The following is a 23341-nucleotide window of genomic DNA, read 5'->3' as shown; positions in this document are numbered from 1 at the left end:
ATTGGAGAATGTTGGTGTAAGGTAAGAGAAATAGTTAACAACTTTGGTTTAGATAATGGTATAAAAGTTTCTACACAAATATCAAATAATACAAACAAAATTTAAAGGATCTAACTGGACCATGGCATATCTGGGTGTTGAGATTCATTTTGAAATTTTTTGAGGTGTATCTTTAAGGTGTGCTGATAGGGTGAGAAAGCCTGGGTTAATGGTGGAGGCAACATTATTGATCAACAATGATGAAGGTTTAAGAAAGACAAGAATGCAGTGACATAGCACAAAAAATCAACTGAGAGATGAATGTAAAATAAGTTTGAACAATTAATATCCTTAAAAATAACTATTAACTGCATTGAAATTTGGATTTTTTTTTTGCATCCTTTTTAGGATGGAGAGGTTAATTGATTTTTTTACTGATAGTAATCACTCTTTTAAGTACCAATCATAAATTTCAGCAGCATATTTAATGGCAAATTTAGTAAATCAGATCTCGGCATTGAAGGCAACAATGCAGTTTGTTGAAAGCATTTGGCAAAGTGGATTCAGTAAGCTGGTGAGCTCTAGAGATTTGAATTCACGCAAATTTCCTAATCCATGAATTTGTTTCTTGATGCACTGTTTTGTCACAAAATGTGGCTCAATGGAGGTTGTCTTGGTTGTCTTGTTGGAGTTTCAAAGGCTAGTTCCTTAAAATTGTAATCACTCAGGTTAGAGGAATGACACCTGTGTAGCATCCAACCTGATGGCATGAACTTCAATTTCTTAAATTTCTGGTAATGGCACCCCTCTCCCCTTCACCATTCCCCATCCCCTTTTCCCTCTCTCACCTTATCCCCTTACCTCCCTCTGGTGCTCTTTACCCCCCTCCCACCTTTTCTTTCTTCCATGACCTTCTGTCCTCTCCTATTAGATTCCCCCTTCTCCAGCCCTTGTATCTCTTTCACCAATCAACCTCCCAGCTCTTTATTTTACCCCTCCCCCTCCCAGTTTCAACTATCACCTTGTGTTTCTCCCTCCCCTCTTCCCCCCCCCCCCTTAACTCGACTCATCTTTTTTTTCTTCCAGACCTGCTGAAGGGTCTCAGTCAGAATCATCAACTGTACTCTTTCCATAGATGCTGCCCGGTCTGTTGAGTTCCTCCAGCATTTTCTGTGTTATCTTAATCACCAAATGTTTTCCATGTTGCTTACAGAGTGCTTTGCTGAAAAGAGGAAGATTCAATGGAGAGAATTAATTCAAACTATTTTAATTGTAAATGAATTACTGATGGTTAAATGGATCTAGATAGGATAATTGAGCTCCCCGTTAATGCATAATGCTGGCACAGTCTTAATTTTCCCTTCTGGGATTTCCAAAATTTGTGCTTTGATTTTCAGGGGTATGGTTTTGGACTTTTGTTTTCATTTGTAAACTTTAATCCATTTTCCACAGAATTTGAGTTGATTTTAAGTTGATACCAGTTTTGTTGAGTGCAGTTCAACCAAGAAATTGGTTTATGGGCAAACTGTGGAAAAATATTGCACCATTTTAATTTAGCTTTAGATCAAATTACACCATTTCCTGGATATGACTAATAAGCTTGTATCATTGATATGAACAAAATGGTTAGTGCATTTGTGGATATTAATATTTAGCACGTGCATTCGAAAGGTGAAACGCATAGGATGCATTTCACTGCATTAGTCCCATTGGTATTCTCAGTGTTGGTTACAGACATCTTAGTATCTGGGAATATATTATTTCAAAGGTAGCTAGTGAATGCTTAGTGAACCAGAAAGTAATGTTAGAAACCAGATATTTGCTTCTCAATTTCTGTCACCTAATCAGACAATTGACCTTGTTTCTGTGTTTGCCTCTTCTGTAGGATTAAATGTTCCAATTTAAGAAACCTTTGTATTGACCAGACTGTCTGAATTTATTACTCAAAAAAACAAATTTTAGTATTAATGCATGTTATATAGAAGTGTGGTGAGCTTTCTTTTTTCATTCTGTATTGGATCCGAGGAAATCAAGTAATACTTCATTGTAGTATTGGATAAATTGTCCTAATTTGCCCAGTGCTTCGAAATACCATGTGAAGAAAGGGCACCACTGATCTAGAAAAATTAAGTATACTTTCTTATTTTGACAGGACATTGCCTTTCAGAGGGAGTGCTTATCTTCTTGTATAATTGCATTCTTGCTTTAAGTTCAAAAGTCATCTTTTCTATTTAGCTAATGCTTAATATCTTGCTGATATCTGAGCACTCTTATGTTCTGCTGTTGTTATTGCTTAATTACCTTTGCCTATTATAAGGACTTACCAAGTTAGCTTCCTTTAAAAATCTTAATTCTTGACTACATTTTATTCTCCTTTCTAAAATACTCTTAACAAAAATAAGTGCAAAGCCTTAATAAAGCCTGGTCAAATTTTAGCTAAATGTGATTTTTTTTTCTTTCCTTTTAAACAGGTGATTGATGCAGCCAAAAAAGCAAATGCTCATGATTTCATTATGTCATTTGAGGTGAGGATATGGATGCATGAAATAATATCAATTACTGATTCAATATCCAGTTTTGAATGTAAACACTAAGTGCTTTGTGAAGCATGATTCTATTCCTAGTTTCTCCTGAGAAAAAGGATGATTTAAAAAAAAGACAATGATCTGATGGTTTTTATTTGCAATAAAGCAGTAATGTTGAGCATGTGTATATTAGCGTGTTAAGATTTTACAAAGATCAAAAAACAGTTAAATTAACTACTGCCAGAATAAAGATGCATATTTGATTTGCCATGAATATTGCAGGCTCAAAATAAGAGAAGCAAAAAGCTGCTTTTCCTTGTGTGCTAAATTAAGAATGCTAATAGAAAACCTTCCCAGGAAGTCTTGGGACAACCTGGATCTTTAGTTACTTAAAGGAAAAGGATTGTTTGGTGTATAAAGGAAATGTTGCTTTGAATGAAGAAGCCATGGTTAAGGATTAATTTTATTTGTCACATATACATCAAAGCATCCAGTGAAATGTGTCGCTTATATAACAATCGACACAGATCGAGGATGTGCTCGGCAGGCTCCGTGGTCATGGGGAGGGCATACAAATTCCTTATAGATGGCGGCAGGAATTGATCCCGCATTGCTGGTGCGGTAATAATTCAGATTAACCAGTACACTATAGTGTTGCCCGGCTATGATTTCATGGAGCTATTGACTTCAAGAATGATTGTAGAAGGGTTAATAGGTTTAAGTTGTTACCTGCTGGTTAGATTTGAAAAACATAAAAGAGTCTGCCTTTATGGTTGAGGACAAATTTTGAATAAGCTGCAACTGGCGTAAATAGAATATTAATCATAAGTTGAAATTTTGAGAGTTTGATTTTTAAAAGGAAATTTCAGCAACACATGGAGAATATTGCCAAGTCACCTATTGCTCAAAGAACAGTAATACTTTTCACGTAAATTAAGGTACTACCTTTCTGGAAAAACTACATCCCTCCCTTTTTCAAGGTGGTGGGAAATACTCATCAAGATTTGAATGCAAAAATAGTTTTTAAAGTAAACTCAGTTGTAAAAATGGTTAAAGGGATTGGTGTCTAGGATTTATTAAAAACAATCCATTTGGAGGATTTTTGCATTGTGTAAGTAACTTTGCAAGTTTGATAAGGAAATAAAAAAATTATTTATTTCCTACATTGCCTTTCCATTACCATTACCTGTGACACTGATCGTGGATAAAGTTTTGCTGAGCAATGTAACAATTCAGTAAAACAGACAGAATGGTAATCATAACTCTTTGGAGTAGCCCTCCAAAAGGAAGTGCATGAGAAACATAATGTGATGGTTGCAAGGAATTCAATAATTAAGAGACAGAAATAATAATATGTAATCCAATAGATACATGGCCTGCTGCCATATTAAGAAACTTCTTGAAACAGATTGAAGGGATCTAGAGAAGAGAAAGCAGGATGATCCATTTCTTGTTCAGTGTTGGGACAGCAAATTGGGGAAAATGTGGACTAGATGTCATTTCAGGGGAGTAGCAGTTGATGGGAGCTAAATCAGAATCAGATTTATTATCACGACTTGTGTCATGAAATCTGCAGTTTGCAGTACAGTGTAATGATTAAATTACAAAAGAAAATATTTTTTAAATGTGAAAAAGGAGCAAAATAGAGAGGCCATGCTTATGGATTATTCAAGAATCTGATGGCGGAGGGGAAGAAGCTGTTTCTAAAATACTGAGTGTGTGTCTTCAGGCTCCTGTATCTCATTGATGATAATTATGAAAAGAGGGCATGTCCTAGATGGTGAGGGTCAGTCTCAATGGATGCTGCCTTTTTGAGACATCACCTTTTGAAGATGTCCTAATGGTGGGAAGCTAGCAAGCTAGTGATGAAAGTTGGCTGAGTTTACAACTCTCTGTAGTTTTTATTTACGATCGTGTGCGTTGACGCCTCCGTACCAAACGATGATTCAGCAAGTCAGAATGCTCTCCATGGTGCATTTGACGAAATTTGTTAGAGTCGGTGACATACAAAATCTCCTCAATCTCCTAATGGAATTTAGCAACAGGCATGCTTTCTTTGTAATTGCATCAATATGTAGGGCCAAAGATAGATCTTCAGAGCTGTTGATATCCAGGAACTTGAAGCCATTAAATTAAAGAATAGGTTCTTGAGCATTAGAATTTCTGGATTATTATTCAAGTTAAGCATAAATTGATGTAGAGAAACTGATGAGAGAAGTTAACACATAGATGAGTGGGAAAGACTGGATCCATTTCTAGGGACACTAGAAACATTTATTGAACATGAAGGAATTGTATAAATGAAACTTGAACTCCAAGAGTTAAATATAAGAGGGGATTAGACAAACTGAGACTGACTTGGTTTTCAAGATATTAAAGGGAGCTGACAGAGTTGAAAGATGCTATTTATTTTATTTTTGATGATTGAGAAGTCTAGAATGTTTGACCTTACTTTGCTATAGACTAAAAATTAGAGCCAGAGTTTTGAGGAATGAAATGAGGAAATATATACAAAGAGCAAAAAAGTCTGGAATTTTGTTCATCTTGGTAATAAATACCAGGTCAACTGTTCATTTTAAATCTGATACTTCCAGAGTTGTTAACCACCGATATCCAGGAATAAAGGACAAAGGTGGTCACGTGCACTTTAGTTTGAGATCAGGCATAATTACACTGAATTGAAGAATAGGATTGAGAGCATGTGTACCCTTCTGTGTTTCACCATTAAGAATTTGAAATGGGCAAGCTGTTCATCACATAAGTTCACTAATGTCTTACTTAGTTTTTGTTTTGTCTCCCAAGTACTTTGCATTTAATCTTGTATCTGTATTCCATTGTGTTAGACTTCCAAACACAAGAAATGGCCTGATTTTGTCTCCTTTTGTTTACATTATTTTACACACACATTAACAAAAACTTGTTTATTAACTAAACAAACCAACTATTCATGAGAAAAATCTATTAGCTACCTTGATGTACTTCGAAGCAACACAACATTAATCTTTTGTAATTATAGTGCTTTTAGCTTGCAAAGTAAGGTCAAAAATCAATTTTTTTCATCATAATGCCATGTACAGCATTTTCTTTATCCTTCATGTGATCATCTATTTTTTTTCCTTAAAATTCCAGACAAACTGAATAGTAAATGGAAACCATGTGTTGTTTTTAAGTACCTACTAGTTAAAAGCAAAACATGTCCATTGTTATTAAATGAATACCAGACAGGCTGAATCAAACCATATTGAGCATTCAAAATGCTGATCAGGCTAAATCTAACAAAGAAAATTAAATATGGCTTTTAAGCTTTACTAGTTTCTTTATTGCCAAATCCACAATGTGGCAAAATTACCCTGACTTGTCATTTTTCTGTTTACTGCAATAGAAAGTGATGGTACATCAGTGCTTTCACACATGATATGCTCATTGCATCAATGTAGTTTGCAATATCTTTAACATGTGCTATTCTCATCTACTCTGCAGTAAAGTAAAATCTCTATTACTGACTTCAAATGGCACTTCATATTGCAATTTGATCATGAGACACTAGTATTTGCTTTTGTTATTTTTTTCAAATGCCAATGGCTAACAAGTTGAGAATCCAATAAAACAGTCTCAACAAACTCAGTTACATTATCCAGAATAACAAGGCTGAAATTTATTTCAAGGTTCCAAGCAACTTGGATACTAATTGGATCCTTGTTCTTCCTGATTGGTGTGGATCTCTATAGCTGGTCAGGTCAATGAAATGCTTCAAAATTTGTGACAACTTTGTCAGTAGTGGTCACAAACATCACTAAGTATCCATTTCTCAAGGTTTTTAGCAAGGGCAATTAGAACAATATTTTATCATTTATTACCAATTGAGGTGTTAATTGTAATCATAATGGAATATCTGATTTTCAAGGGAATTCATTAGGCAGAAGTGTTCTCTAATTGAATTCAGAATGAGGTAAAGGTTTCACTGCAGACTCAAACTCCCTGCGATGAATGTAAGCAGTGATAAGAGGTTTTGGTTATTCTGTTGCTCTGGCTTGTTTTCTTTTTGAATCACCCACACTGTAGGTGCTGTTAGTGATGGTTACAAAGTGAGTACATACTTCATTATAAAGGCTTACATTTTTGTAATATTGAAACCTTCTGTGTGTTCTAATTACCATAATTTATCCACTTAATCAATGCTCTACCTTATTTAAAAAAGAAAACGTAGAAAAGTGAGGCCCAAGTAACTTTGAGATTGGAATTCTGAAGGAATAAAGTACCCTAACTGCATTAATGAGTCTACCAGTGTTTCAAATTGCATTGTTCTGGCAGAGCCAGTGGCAAATTGGATGCTACTTCAGATTCCTGATTGAAATAGTTCAACATCAGCCTTGCAGTAAGAGCATGACTTTAGTACATCTGTAGAGATGAGATGGATCCGTCTAGTCTCAGAAACTTGTGCTGAAACATTCACAGTCTAAGAGTCATTGATTTCATGCTGACCTGATGTTGGCTGACTCACCAAAAGGAAAACCGAAAGGCTGATTGGGCTAAGAATATTGAACTTAAAACTCTTGCTGCTTGACAGCTCTAAGAACTTAAAAGGGATTGATAACTCTTTGATTCCCCAGTGTAGTCAGGGTTTCCTCATCCTCATGGACGTTCAGAAAATTAGCCTGTCAGTTCCAAAATAGCTTCCAGGTTTGTTCATGTTGCAGTCAATGGGGGTGGATGTCAAGGAAGATCTCCAAGAAGTAAAGTGCTAGCAAGCCCCACTCTTTGAAGGCAAAAGAGACTGCAGATGCTCAAACCTAGAATGAAAACAAAGCTGGGTCAAGCAGCACCTTTAGAGGTGAATTTTATAAGACATTTTGAAGTGAGATTCTGCATCAGGACTCATGGGGTGGGATAGAGGCTAGTTGGTGTTGGAGGAACCAGATGGGGAGGAGATTATAGGTGGATGGAACAGATGAGGCAGGGGTGGATCGGTCAAAGGCTGATAGGTGGACTAAATGGTGAGGGTATGGTAGGTAGCTAGAACAAGGTAGGGAGAGGTAATAGGAGGGATGACATAACAAAGGAAAAAAATGTAGACAGATGAGTGTTTATGGAAAGAGAGCACTGGGATTGCGCATTACCTGAAATTCAAATAATCAGTAGTCATACCATTGGATTATATGTTGCTTAAGTGTATTATGAGATGTTGTTCTTCCAATGTATATTTGACCTCTCTTTAATAATGGAGGAGACTGAGGACAGACAGGTTGTTGTGGTAATGGAAAGTTACTGTGATGGTTACAACTGGAAGCTTAAAATCGCCATTGCAGACAAAACACAAATGTTCCTCAAAATGGTTGTCTGGTCTGCACTTGCTTCCACTTGTGTAGAGGACAACACGTACCATGAATTGAAAGCAGTAGACTAGGTTGGGAGGGGTGTTGGTGAATCTCTGGAGAGCTGTTTGGGGGAGCAGGGAATGAAGGGGCAGAAGCTAAGTTCTACTTGGCTTTGTGGGACTGAATTGCTCCAGAACTGCTGGAGGTGCACAGCATAATATTTCTAACTGTTCAGAATCCTTGAATCATTACCATCAGAATGGGGAGTTGGAAAGAGAAACAACATTGGCAATGCATCTGGCAGTTTAATGTGGATTACAATTGACAAATGTTATCAAAAATTAGGTCGCCAACTCTGGGGATGGTGGTTCACCTGAAGTAGACTTGTGCTACGTTAATAAGGAATATGATTCCCAATATGTTGGGCAATGAAGATGTGCTTTATCAGTATGAACCAGGAGAAGATTTTTTTGGAAAGTTCCCTATACAAGCCTAACTGCCATAGCAGCTCATACTCAAAACTCTGCAGCCTAACCTCTCCCAACCAAATATACATCCACCAGCCCTACACTCAAACCTAATCTTAAGGTCCAAAAGGGGCACACACCCCTACAAACCCTAGGCACTTCCCGATTAGCCCTGGCTTCAGCCCCACAAACCCTAAGCACACCCCGATTAACCCTTCCTAAACCCCCACAAACCGGCTATATACATCCACCAGCCCAACACTCAAACCTAATCCTGAAGTCCAAAAGGGGCACACACCCCCACAAACCCTAGGCACTTCCCGATTAGCCCCGGCTTCAGCCCCACAAACCCTAAGCACACCCTGATTAACCCTTGCTAAACCCCCACAAACCGGATATCCTATGTCAAGAGGGGCAAGATTCAACAAAGGCAAGTGTTGGACCTGGTTAATGAAGGCGTGGGCCAGTTCAAAGTGGCAGGGTCGCGTGAAACTGAATCTCAAGTGACGAGATCAAAAAGCACAAGAGGGCTGATTCGCCCACTGCCCGCATGATAAGTGTGTGTGTGTGTGTGTGTGTGTGTCATGGCAAGCTTTTTGCACCGATCTTTTTGGTGATTGCTCATCATATGGTGTATCATGGGCATCTGTTGTTTTTTTTTATGAGGTTGAGTTGCGTTGAGTTGCTCGCTCAACACTCAACCCAGGCACAGATGGAGAGTTGGAGAGTGTACAAGGGAGCCAGCTGGATTCGAACTCGGGACTTCTTGTGCTGATGCCACTATGCCACCAGCTGGCACTGCAGTTGGATAGGAGTTCTTAAATCAGGCGTAAGTTGCACTATCCAGTGATGAAAGATTATCACTTCAGCAATATTTGCTGATTCACTTTCAAATTCACGAGTCTCCCATTTGATGGCTGGTACTGTCTAAGACACAGGACTTGTGTGCCAAGAGATACACTAAGAGCTGCCTAAGAGTGCCAAGAGCTGCTTTACTGAATGAGCAATGTAGAATTCTCCCAGAGCTGCATATTGAGAGAATGGAGCCATGGGTTTATTCTTTCTAAAAGCCCGTCAGAGTTGACTCTAATGGAATGTGTGTGAAATAAAAGTGGACCGCATGCTGACATGATATAAATATTTTATGGCATTGGTGTGATACGCTTCATACTGTGAAGTGACACAAGACTATCTTGTATTATCTAGTTTTAAATTTTATGAAGAAAATGAAGTTAGTTACCCTGTAAGAAAAGCACTAGAGCTGTCTAGTAAATCCACTAAAGCAGATTCTCTTCCCAAAACCCTTTTCCTACCTTGGCCTTCTCCCCATGTCACACATCCCATCCTCTTAGCTTCTGAGTGTATTGTTTAGTTAAGAAAGGATGTGCTTTCACTGGAGAGGGTTCAAAGGAGGTTCAGAAAATAATTCTGGGATAAAAAGGCTTGTCCAATGAAGAGTGTTTGATGGCTATGGACTTGTACTCATTGAAATTCAGTAGAATGAGCAGTGACGCCATTAAAACCTGTCAAATGTTGAAAGCCCTCAATAGAGTGGATGTGGAGAAGATGTTTCCTTTGGTGGGGGAGTCCAAGATCAGAGGACACAGCTTCAGAATAGAGGAGCGTCCATTTAGAATGAAAATGAGGAGGAATTTCTGTAGCCAGAGAGTGATGAATCTGTGGTATTCGTTGCAACAGGTGGCTTTGAAGGCCAAGTTATTGGATATACTTGAGTTGATAAATTCTTGATTAGTCAGGGCATAAAAGGATACAGGAAGAAGGCGGGAGAATGGGGCTGAGAGGAAAAATGGATCAGCCACGATGAAATGGCAAAACAGATTCGATGGGCCAAATGGCCTAATTCTGCTCCTATATCTTCTGGTCTTATGTGTTGACATTGTAGCTCGAGTATTGGACTCAGTCATCTCCAAATACCTGTTTGTGAAGTATCTTTTCATCACGCAGAATCTCCATCACACCCAGAACTGATAGTGGGTAGGACAGTAAGCCACAGCTAAATTCTTGACGATGCACTGATAGTGTTGCACTTAAGAATTTTGTTTATGGATCACTGAACAGGAACTCACCTGAAACTTTTATGGATCTGGAATTTCAAACAAATATTTTGATTAAATATGAGGAATTATTAACCATGAAAAGTGCACTAGGCTCAACCCAAGTTTATATTGGTTTAGCAGCACAGGTGTTGAGAATTGATATTTGCTGCTACTAGCAGAAACCTTTGTGCGTGCTATTTTTTTCTGTTCTGGTACTTGATCATAAATTGCAATGTGTAACAACAACCAATTTTGATTTGTGCTTTTAGAATGGTTATGAGACGATGGTGGGAGAGCATGGAATCAGACTCTCAGGAGGCCAGAAACAGAGGATCGCTATCGCCAGGGCGCTTATTATGGATCCCGTGTTGCTGCTACTGGATGAGGTTAGTACAAAGCAAAGAAAAATTTTAATCTTAGTGCAGATTAATTGCTGATGGTTTTAACTTCATAGTAGAAACCTACTCTAAGATGTCTGTGGTATTCCAGTACAGATCATCCCCATCTTACAAGCGTCCAACTTGTGCACAGCCCATAGATACAAACAGGTATTTGGGAGATTGTTGGGATCAATATTCCCTCTAAGGAACATTTTTGCTGCTTGCACACAAAGGAATTTAAATTGTGCACAAGAGGTTGACACCCTCTACCACGGTGGCATGTTAAATATATTTCATGATCGTATGACATAACATTTCCTTTTCCAGTTTCTGATGTGGATGGTGTTGACAGTGAGGAATTTGCGATGATTTGTCTGCAGATTTTAGAACTGGCTTATTTATATTCCTTTTATTGAAGAAATTATTCACTGCGCACATGTTGTCACTGGGCAAAAAACTACACAGCACAAGATTTTTGCGCACATTGGTCATTACAAATTATAGGGAGCATTGGTAGGGAGGGATTTGCTTTATGCTGCCATATTGAAATCTGGTTCACTGTGAATTATCTGTGCTGTGAGCAATTCACAGAAACAGAAAATTATCTTAACCTATGGAGGATCTGTATTGTAAATTATCTACAGTTGCAATATTCTTACATCCATCATGTTTTGGTTTGGAGATGTATGAAATATCACTGAGCAACTTACATCATGCCTGTTCTGAAATTTTAGGTTTTGACATTAGTTCTATATACACACTTAGACAAACTTAGTTTCTACTCAAATGCTGTGGGGCAGTGATCCATTGCATTAATTAAATACTGCTTTTTATTTTGGTACCAAATCAGAATTTTAATTTTGAATGTCTTGAATGTTTATGTCATTTGAATTTGGAATGGAATCGTTCTGATCTTTCAGAATTAATGGTCAGATCTAATTAATGCAGAAACATTGGTGCTGCCATCACAAGACACATTTTTTCCTCTTGCCTCAACAGACGATTCATTTTTGGTGATCTGCAAAAACAAATGCAGGTTATATCAAGGACTTTTGACAGGTGCTGTGAAGGGATGCAAGTAAATCAAGTTACTGACAAATCAAGCATAATCTGGGAAAATGCAGAATTGTTCATTTTGACAGGAAAAAGATATGAAAAGATTATGAAGAATCTGAGTATCTAGATACATAATTGATAAAGGGCTAGTCGCTTTGGGCCAATATGGCAGCATAGTGGGTTAGTGTAACATTATTACAATGCTAGTAACCCAGGTTCAATTCCACTGTAATCTATAGGAAGTTTTTATGTTATTCCCATGACTGCATGGATTTCTTCCAGATACTCTGGTTTCCTACCACATTCCAAAGATATGGGGTTAGTAGATTAATTGGTCACAAAGATGTAATTGGGTGGCATGAGCTCATTGGGCCAGAAGGGTCTGTAACTATGCTTTCTTTCTTTCTTTTTCAATCTTTTTATTGAGTTTCATATAAATATAAAAAAAACATAACATAATAATGAATAGGTTATGAATACAATAGACTTGAAATTACATTAATAAGATAATAATATCCTATTAAACATCAACAAAAAAAAGTACATTAATCAATTGAGTCTATAATTATATATGAAAAAAAATAATCGTCAAAAGAAAAAGAAAAAAAAATTTGAAAATATATAAAAGAGAATATATATGAAAAAAACCACTAAACTAAACTAACATGGGCAATAATAACAGTTTATAAGTATATGATAGTGTCAAAGAACTCCGGAACTCCATACCTGAACAAGAATAAGCAGAGAGAAGGTCTGGAAAAGGCCAAATTAATTCATATGAAAATGTCGAATGAACGGTCCCCAAGTTTCTTCAAATTTAATTGATGAGTCAAAAATAGTGCTTCTAATTTTTTCCAAACTCAGATAAGAAATAGTTTGAAAAAGCCACTGAGACGTGGTAGGAGGATTTACTTCTTTCCAATTTTGTAATATAGACCTTCTGGCCATTAATGTTACAAAAGCAATCATTCGTCTGATTGAAGGAGAAAACTGATTACCATCCTCATTTGGTATACCAAAAATTGCAGTAATAAAATTAGGTTGTAAGTCGATGTTCCAAATTGAGGAAATGGTAACAAATATGTCCTTCCAATAGTTAAGTAAAGTGGGACATGACCAAAACATGTGAGTCAATGAAGCCACTTCTGAATGACATCTGTCACATTGAGGGTTAATATGAGAATAGAATCGAGCAAGTTTATCTTTAGACATATAAGCTCTATGTACAATTTTAAATTGTATTAAAGCATGTTTAGCACATATAGAAGAAAAATTAACCATTTGTAAAATTTTTTCCCCATTTATCTGTTGATATATTGTATCGAAGTTCTTTTTCCCATTGTTGTTTAATTCTATCAGATATCTCTGGTTGTATCTTCATAATCATATTATAAATAAAAGCTACTAATCCCTTCTGACAAGGATTTAAGGTAAAAATCAAATCTGAGAAATCCGTTGAAGTTGAATTGGGAAAAGATGGTAAAACTTTATGAAAAAAATTTCTGATTTGTAAATATCTGAAAAAATTAGATTTAGGTAATTTAAATTTATTGGAAAGTTGGTCAAAAGACATCAAAGTACCTTCAAAAAAAAAGATCACGAAAACATTTTATACCTTTCCTTTTCCATATGCTAAAAGCTTGATCTGTCAAGGAAGGTTTGAAAAAAAAAATTAAATAAAATAGGGCTATCAAGAACAAAGTTTTTCAGAGTAAAAAATTTACGAAATTGAAACCAAATTCGTAATGTATGTTTGATAACAGGATTAGATATCTGTTTATTGAATTTAACTAAATCAGCAGGAAGAAAAGAACCAAGAACAGAGAATAGAGAATATCCCTTTACCTCATTGCATTCCAAATTTACCCACTGTGGACACAATGATGAGTCCAAATCTAATTTCCAATACGTTAGGTTACGAATATTATTCGCCCAATAGTAAAATCTAAAGTTAAGTAAAGCTAAACCACTATCTTTTTTAGATTTTTGTAATTGCCTTTTACTTAACCTGGGGTTTTTATTTTGCCACACAAATGATGAAATTTTTGAATCAATGTTGTCAAAAAAAGATTTAGGAATAAAAATTGGTAAGGCTTGAAATAAATATAAAAATTTCAGTAAAATCATCATTTTAATAGCATTAATCCAACCAACTAATGATAGGAATAAGGGAGACCATCTTGTAGTAAGGTGTTGAATTTGATGAAGCATAGGTAAAAAAGTCAGTCTAAATAAATCTTTATATTTCTTGGTAATTTTTATACCTAAATAGATAAAATTATCAGTAACAACTTTAAATGGAATCCTGTCATTCAATAAAGTTTGCGTGTTTAGGGGGAATAATTCACTCTTATCTAAGTTTAATTTATAACCAGAAAAACTACCAAATTGAGCCAACAAGGATAAAATAGCGGGAATAGACCTATCAGGATCAGAAATATATAACAGCAAGTCATCAGCATAAAGTGATCATTTGTATAACTTCTCATTACGGGTAATACTAAAAATATTAGGAGATTCACGAATAGCAATGGCTAAAGGTTCTAATGCAATATTAAATAATAAATGACTTAAAGGACAACCTTGTCTCGTACCACGAGATAATTGAAAAAAAGAGGATCTATAATTATTTGTAAGAACAGAAGCAACAGGTTTATAATATATTAATTTAATCCATGATATAAAATTAGAACTAAAATTAAAATTTTTCAAGGCATTAAATAAGTATGTCCATTCAACTCTATCAAAGGCTTTTTCAACATCTAATGAGATAACACATTCTGGGACTGTGGGTGATGAAGTATAAATTATATTAATCAATTTTCTAACATTAAAAAAAGAATACCGATTCTTAATGAAACCAGTTTGATCTTCTGAAATAATCTGTGATAGTACCTTTTCTAATCTAATGGCTAAAATTTTTGTTAGAATCTACATTTAATAGTGATATAGGGCGATAAGATGTACATAAAGTAGGATCTTTATCTTTTTTAAGAATTAGAGAGATAGTAGCTTCATAAAAAGATTGAGGTAATCTCTTCTTAGCAAACGCATAATTAAAGATTTCACATAACCAAGGGGAAAGCAAAGAAGAAAAAGTTTTGAAAAATTCTACAATATAACCATCAGGGCCAGGAGCTTTCCCTGAAATCGTTGATGAGATAGCCTCACCTATTTCGGCCATAGAGATAGGAGCATCAAACAAGCTATGATCTTCACCTATCAGTTTAGGAATATTCAAATTGTTAAAAAAAATTATCCATCATGGACAGGTCACCATCAAATTCTGATTGATATAAAGATTTATAAAAATCTTGAAAAGTGTTATTGATTTCTTTATGATCAGTAGTTAAATTACTGTCTTGTTTATGAATTTTAATAATTTGTCGCTTAGTCGAAATAGCTTTTAATTGATTAGCTAACAGTTTACCAGTTCGATCACTGTGAATATAGAATTGAGCCCTGGTCCTAATTAATTGATTTTCAATTGAAGAAGATGATAATAAGCTATGTTCCATTTGAAGCTGAACTCTCTTCTTATAAAGTTCTATGGTAAGAGTCACGGAATAAATCTTATCAATTTCCTTAATTTTATCCACTAATAAAGCAATATCTAAATATCTTTGTATCCTTTTACCAGCGGAATACGAGATAATTTGTCCACGGATAAAAGCCTTGAAAGAGTCCCAAAGTATTCCTCTGTCAATTTCTTCAGTATAGTTTGTTGAGAAAAAGAAGTCAATTTGCTGTTTTATGTAGGTGACAAATTCTGGGTCTTGAAGCAGAGTAGCATTAAGTCTCCAAGATCTAGTATTATTGGAAAAGTCCGAAATCTTAATAGATAACTTCAAAGGTGCATGATCCGAAATAGTAATAGAATCATATTTACAATCAATAACATCCGTTAATAACCGATGATCAATAAGGAAATAATCAATTCTAGAATAACTATGATATACATGTGAAAAAAATGAAAATTCTTTATCCTTAGGGTTCAAAAACCGCCATATTTCTTTAATTCCCGAATCAACCATAAAAGAATTAATAAGTAAGGCTGATCTATTCGGAAGAGTTCGAATAGGTTTAGATCTATCCATCGAAGGATTCAAACAACAATTAAAATCTCCACCCATTATCAACATATATTCATTTAGATTAGGAAGGGAAGTAAATAAACGTTTAAAAAATTCAGGGCAGTCAAAGTTTGGAGCATAAATATTAACTAGAACCGATTAAAAAGTGAACCAGTTATCAACAAAAATCTGCCCTGTGGATCAGAAATAATTTCATGATGTGTAAACAAAATTGAGGGGTCTATAAAAATAGACACACCCCTAATTTTGGCGGTACAATTCGAGTGAAATTGTTGACCCTTCCAGAACCTAAAAAAACGTTGGTTATCCTCCCTCCTAATATGGGTCTCCTGTGCAAAAATAATATTAGCGTTCAATCTATGGAATACTTTAAATATTTTTTTACGTTTAATCGGATGATTTAAACCATTAGTATTCCAAGAGATAAAGTTAATAGATTTATCCATCATGCCAATATTAGTTGTGTGTATCATAATAGGTAAAAAAGACACATAACCCATAATTCAGGAAGAAGGAAAATAGATTCAGGAGCAACCGGAGAACATGACACCTCAACAATATTAATAATTTAAAGTCGGCCCATAAACTAAAAGCAAAAAAATAAAATGCAAAAGCGTGAAAGAAGATCCCTACCCCCTCCCCCAACCCTTCGAAGGAAAGCCAAGTGGCAGGCGCATAATCTAACACTAACCTTACCTCCATTTCAAGATGGCAGCTCCATAAAAAGATTTAAAAAAACTATATAACACACAGATTTAAATATAGGGTTGCAAAAAGAAAATATATATCAATCAGAATGAAAAAACTAATATAATAAAACAATCATTAATAAAAAAAGTATAAACATTAAAATTTAAAAGTGTAATATACCTTTAAAAAAAATTCCATATTCAAATACAAGAAAGATGACGTTTCAGAAGCAAAGACTTATGGGAAGAAGAAACGACATTTTGAAAAAGCCATCTTACAAAATATAACTGTAAATTCAGCAATCTGTTAAAAAAAGTTTAATAAAAAAAGTTATCAAAATAGGATTAAAAAAAAGATTTAATAGACACTACAATATATAAAAAAAAGACTAAAAAATTCAAAACATTCATCCCATTTCTAAGTACAGGCAAACAAATAAATGCTTATAGAAAGCAAAGTCTTATGGGAAGAAGAAATGACATCTTGAAAAAAAATAAATCATTATTACAAAATATAAATGTGTATATCTGAAACAGAAAAAAGAATTAAAAAAAATTATAAAAATTAAAAGAGCATCTATAGAACAATGATGATAGTAAAAAAAAAGAACCAGACCCGTAGATCAGGATAAGAAGTTATAACCCAGCTTCATAGGTTAATTAAAATGAGATGGCATCCTCTCTCCGAAAAATCTTCAACATGACACATAGTTCAAGTTGCACTAGAAGATCTATATTCTTCAACAAATTTCTTCGCTTCTTCCGGAGTGTTGAAAAATTGCTGACTGTTGTCGTTCAGCGTAATTCTAAGCTTCGCTGGATACATTAAAACTTGTTTAAGTCCAATCGAGTGAATCTCTGCCATCACTGGTTTAAAAGCGATTCTCGCTCTCATTACATTGTATGAATAATCTTCAACAATTCGAAATGTGTTAGTGTTGTAAGAAATCATACCTTTTTTACGAGCTAATCAAATCAAAAGCTCTTTCTCCCGAGGATAATGAAGGCGAACAATCACTGCTCGTGGTTTACCAGACAGAGCTGAAAATCTCGCAACTCTGTGAGCGCAGTCGATAACAGGTTTAGATTGCAAACCTTCAGCACTGAAAGTTTCCCATAGTAATTTAGAGAAAAATTCAGTTAAATCACCGGACTCAACTTTTTCGGGAAACCCGATGATACGCAAATTCTGTCTGCGAGATCGATTTTCGAGATCAGTAATTTTAAACTTATACTGATCCATAGTTTTAGCATTCGACTCTACCTTCTTCTCCAGCGCTTCAATTGTACGTACTTTTTCACAAATTGATTTTTCAAGAGTCGCGATCTTATCTTCATGCCGCTGAATGTCTGATGCCTGCGATTGAAGCTTAGTTTCAAGCGATCTATCAACTTCTTCAATTTCAGATATTTTCCTGGTAAGCTTATTTTCCAAACTTGTCAGTCTACTTCCCAATTTACCATCTAATCTGCCTTCCAGACCCGCAAGTTTAGCATCCAGTTTAACGTCCAAAAGACTAGAAATTGCGTCGATGGATAAAGGATCCTTAGACGATTTCTTGCTTGTAGCCATTTTAAGTTTGACAAGATTAGATCAAATATTGTTTTAGGAAGAAAAAAAAGTTAATCGGAAGTATCAACCCATGTGATTAAATTCGAAAAGATTTGATTAAAGGGTGATTATAGTTGAAAAAATGAAGAGCGCCTAAAAGGCAGATGTTTACGTCGCCATCTTGAAACTCCACCCCCGTAACTATGCTGTATCTCTTAAGTATATAAAGATAAGTATATAAATAACTTGGAAAGCTAACAATGTTATTATTTACTACCAGGGAAAATTAATCAGTAAGAACAAATTTGGAATGTTGTATATAGCATTGATTTTTTTTTAAATGCTGTGGATGCTTTGGAAGTACTTTGGCAAAGGCTATTCAGACTGGTGTGCGGAAGGGACTGGTTACCTTTTTAGAAAAGGTTGGATGTGCTCGGTTTATATCTGATACAGTTTGGAAGAGTGAGAGGGGAGTTAACGGGAGAATCTTGACCAGGTGGATATAGAGGTTATTTTCATTTTTGGGAGACCCTCAAACTAAAGATCCGCGTTTAAAAATAAGTGGTTGCTTATTTATGTCGGGATAAAGCAAAACTTTTCCACAAAGATTTGTGGGAATTTGGAACTCTTCTTTTAACACTGAAGAAGAGAATATTTGAATGCTCTTAAGCACAAGGATGAAGTATTTCTGGGGATGAAGCAATGTCAGGTAATAGGAAGAAGCCATTCAACCTCTTCTACCTGTTCAATATTCAATAAGATTATGACTGATCTATACAATTGGATCAGTCATAATCTTATTGAATGTTGAGCAAGCACAAGAGGTTGAATGGCTTATTCCTATTACCTTGTATCTTCATCAAATCTAAAACTTGGATTCCAGAAACGCATTTTTTGGAATGGGCAAACTTTCAAATGAAAGTCCAGGGTAAAATTGGGAATTGCCTTGAATGTGGATTGATTGGTGAGGCCAGCAAATCATGTTTAACTAACCTGACGTATATTTTGATGTGGTAAACTGGAATGATTGAGGGAAGTCCACATGGACTTTCAAAAAGTGTTTTAGAAAGTATGGCTTAACAGGCATCGTCAGGGCTGAAGCCCGTGAAATTATAGGGGCAGTATCCAGATGCTGGGAAATGGGGAGTAGACATGAACTAATGCTTCTCAGACCAGTGGGAAATGTACAATGGTTTTTCCCAGAGGGCATTTCTAGGACTGGTGCTTTTAATATACATAAATTACTTCACAATTTCCACCTGTGCATCAGGCTCAAAAGTTGGAAATTAATGAACTGTGAGAGTTAGTACAGGGCTTCAAGAAGATGTAGACAGGTTGGTGAATTGAATGGACATGTAGCATATAAAATTTAATGCAGAAGGTGAAAATTTAGTTTCCTTAAGAAGGGTGAAGTGAACTGGAAGGCGCAATGTTAAAGTAATACGAACACAGATGTGGAGATATGTGTATATAAATCATTAAAAGTGGCATGATGGTTTGAGAGAGCAGTGATGGAAGCATAGGATCATGGGACTGACAGGTAGCATGGGCACCACAGTAACATGGTGGTTAGCATGACGCTGCTACAGTTTGGGGTGTCAATTCCGACATCCTCTGTAAGGAGTCTTTGTACATCCTCCCTGTGGAATGCATGCGTTTTCTCTGGGTCCTCCAGTTTCTTCCCACAGTCCAAAGACGTACCAGGTAGGTTAACTGATCATTGTAAATTGCCCTGTGGTTCAGGTAAGGTTAAATTGGGGTAATCAGGGAATGCTGGGCAATGTGGCTTGAATGGCTGGAAGGGTCTATTCCATGTTGTATCCCTAAATAAATAATAAAGGCATTAAGCACAAGAGTGAGAAGGTAGAATGAATCTATGAAACACTGATTAACCCATGAGTTTTATGTCGAATTCTGGGTGCTGTGCATGATGAAAAATACGGTAGACTTTGGAGAAGATACAGAAGACTTTTACTAGAATGTTTCAAAGATGAGGGACATTGGCAAAGCAGATGCACTGGACAATCTATAGCTACTATCCTTTGAAGAGAGAACTGGATCTGATAAAGGATTTTAAGTTATAATGATGAGTCCAACTAGATGGAAAGGTCAAGAACCAGATGCCACAAAATGGAAGTAATTGGTAAAAGTTGCATTAGGAAAAATGTTTTAAACACAGTGATTGTTGTGTCTGAAAAATACTGACTCAGATGTTTAGTGGCAGGTTGAATTATGCTGTTCCAAAATGAACTGGATAAGCACTTGAAAGGGGGAAAGAAAAGTGCACAGAGCTGTCATGGACTTGCTGACAAAATGTCTGCTTCCTATTCTATAACCTGTTCAGTAGTGTAGAATAGAGCTGCTGAAGATGAAGTTGTGTAGTGAGAGGGGTTAACAAAAGATGAAGAGCCTGAGGAGCAGAAGATCAGAGAAATGACAGTTGCATTATTTACAAAAAGCTGGGCAAAGTTCAAAAGCTGCATATGTATTGACGATGCATTTAACAATGTACAATCCAGGTTTAACAAAATAATTTGTCAAGGTAGATGTGTTACTTATTTATCCCAAGTAAAATAGTTGTAATTAGTTTTTCCACATTATGAAATTAAAACTAAAATCTGAGAATGTTTTAAAGAAAATTCCATGAAGTATCCCTGGCAAAGTAATAGTTTATGGGATCTAAAAGGATGAATTCCCCTTGACTTGTATCTCCTTCTGTTTTCAGTGACAAAATAATATGACAATTGCCAAGCTTTAAGGCTGACCAAGTGATGAAAGAATTAAGTACTCTTCTGTCACCATTTGCCAAAGCTGGTCACAACATGTTATTAACTAAGCTTATCCTGATCACTACTAATGCATCTGATGCATAGAGGAAACTTACTCTATTATGGCAATGCATCTACCACCACAGCTCCCATGAGCACACGAAAAAGTTGTCTTTCAGAAATATTCACAAATATTTTGAGCAAGACTTCTATTCATGATCTCCCTTGCTTTAGGTGTTACTACGATGTGGCCTGTCAGATGCAATAGCTGTTACATGATGTAATTACTTAATTTTGAATTGTCTTTTATACGGATGTAAATGATGTAGGTAGTCGTGTGGGGATTCTGAGGACCCTCAGTTAGATAGGAGTGCACTCTCTAATGGTTCTATGAATCTGGGTTGTTTTTTTAATGTTTTATTAAACAAATGCTGATCATAATCCACTATGATTCTGGGAAGGATTTAACCAAACTCATATATTTTCAGATTTCATCTGGTCACATATAAAATCATAAGAATATATGAATCTGTTTGTATCTGTTCATTCAGCGCTGACAACCTTTGCTAATATTAAATTAATATTAAATCTTCTTTAACCCTTCAATAAACCCCCCCCCCCCCACCACCACCACCACTCCACCACCTTTTTAACACAATCTGTGGCAGGGAGAACTGCTTTTATAGTTTTGGAAATCTTCAAGGCGGGATTGGCTTCTCCACCTGCTCCAACTACACAGCCTTTTAATATCCTACAGGGTAAATTGCACAAATGAGAAATAAGCTGGGGTGGAGTTTCAAGATGGCGACGTAAACATCTGCCTTTTAGGCGCTCTTCACTTTTCTAACTATAATCACCCTTTAATCAAATCTTTTCGAATTTAATCAAATGAGTTGATATTTTCGATTGACTTTTTTTTCCCTAAAACTATATTTGATCTAACTTTGCCGAACTTAAAATGGCTACAAGTAAGAAATCGTCTAAGGAGCCTTTATCTATCGATGCAATTTCTAATCTTCTGGACGCTAAACTTGCAAGTTTGGAAAGCAAGCTGGAAAGTAAAATGGCAAGTTTGGAAGATAACCTGGAAAGTAAAATGGCAAGTTTTGAAAACAAGCTTACCATGAAAATGTCTGAACTTGAAGGAGCTGTTAAATCGCTTGATACTAAGTTTCAGTCGCAGGCAACGGATATTCAGCGGCATGAAGATAAGTTGGAGACTCTTGAAAAATTAATTGTTGAAAAAGCACGTACACTTGAGGAGTTGGATAAGAAGGTACAATCGACTCTTAAAGCTGTAAATCAGCATAAGTTTAAAATTACTGATCTCGAAAATCGATCTCGCAGACAGAATTTGCGAATTAGCGGGTTTTCCGAAAAAGTTGAGTCCGGTGATTTAACTGAATTTTTCTCTAAATTACTGTGGGAAATTTTCGGTGATGAAGGTTTGCAAACTAAACCTGTTATTGACCGTGCTCACAGAGTTGCGAGGTTTTCGTCTATGTCTGATAAACCACGAGCGGTGATTGTTCGCCTTCATTATCCTCGTGAGAAAGAGCTTTTAATTCAATTAGCTCGTAAAAAAGGTATGATTTCTTACAATAACTTCAAATTTCGAATTGTTGAGGATTATTCTTATGAGGTTATGAGAGCCAGAATCGCTTTTAAACCAGTGATGGCAGAGATTTATTCGATTGGACTTAAACAAGTTTTAATGTATCCAGCGAAGCTTAGAATTACGCTGAGCGACAATAGTCAGCAAATTTTTAACACTCCGGAAGAAGCGAAGAAATTTGTTGAAGAATTTCGATCTTCTACTGCAACTTGAACTATGTGTTATGTGGAAGATTTTTCGGAGAGAGGATATCTTTCTATTTTAAGTTTTAACCTATGAAGCTGGGTTATAACCTTATTTTGATCTATGGGTCTGGTTTTTTTTACTATCATCATTGTTTATAGATGTTCTTTTTAATTTTTATAATATCTTTTTTTTTCTTTCTGTTTTGGTTATATACATTTATATTTTGCAATAATGATTTACTTTTTTTTAAGATGTCGTTTCTTTTTCCCGTAAGATTCTGTTTTTTGTAAGCATTTATTTGTTTGCCTGTACTCAGAAATGGGACGAATGTTTTGGATTTTTGGTCTTTTTTTATATATATTGTACTGTTTATTATATCCCTTTTTTTTTAATCTTATTTTGTCTTTTAACAGATTGCTGAACTCACATTTGTATTTAGTAATATGGCTTTTTCAAAATGGCGTTTCTTCTTCCCATAAGTCTTTGTTTTTGAAACGTCATCTTGTATTTGTACACGGGATTTTTTTTTAAAGGTATATTACACTTTTAAATTTTGATGTTTATACTTTTTTTTATTAATGATTGTTTTATTATATTAGTTTTCTTTTATTCTGATATATATTTTTTTTGCAACTCTATATCTTAATTTGGGTGTTAT

General features: G+C 35.5%; 1 protein-coding gene across 3 annotated transcripts in view; it reads left to right on the top strand.

Moving 5' to 3' along the window:
- LOC132404077 (ABC transporter B family member 1-like) overlaps nt 1-23341 on the top strand; it is a 152893-nt gene that overhangs the window by 96744 nt on the left and 32808 nt on the right. For all 3 annotated transcript variants that reach the window (XM_059988085.1, XM_059988086.1, XM_059988087.1), the window contains exons 17-18: nt 2451-2504; nt 10613-10729. In XM_059988085.1, the coding sequence (XP_059844068.1) occupies nt 2451-2504; nt 10613-10729 (171 nt within the window). The remainder of the gene's footprint in view (nt 1-2450; nt 2505-10612; nt 10730-23341) is intronic.

Source organism: Hypanus sabinus, chromosome 13 (assembly GCF_030144855.1).
Source record: "Hypanus sabinus isolate sHypSab1 chromosome 13, sHypSab1.hap1, whole genome shotgun sequence".
NCBI lineage: Eukaryota > Metazoa > Chordata > Chondrichthyes > Myliobatiformes > Dasyatidae > Hypanus > Hypanus sabinus.
Note: the sequence above shows the minus strand (reverse complement) of the source record. Positions and strands in the feature narration are given on the sequence as shown.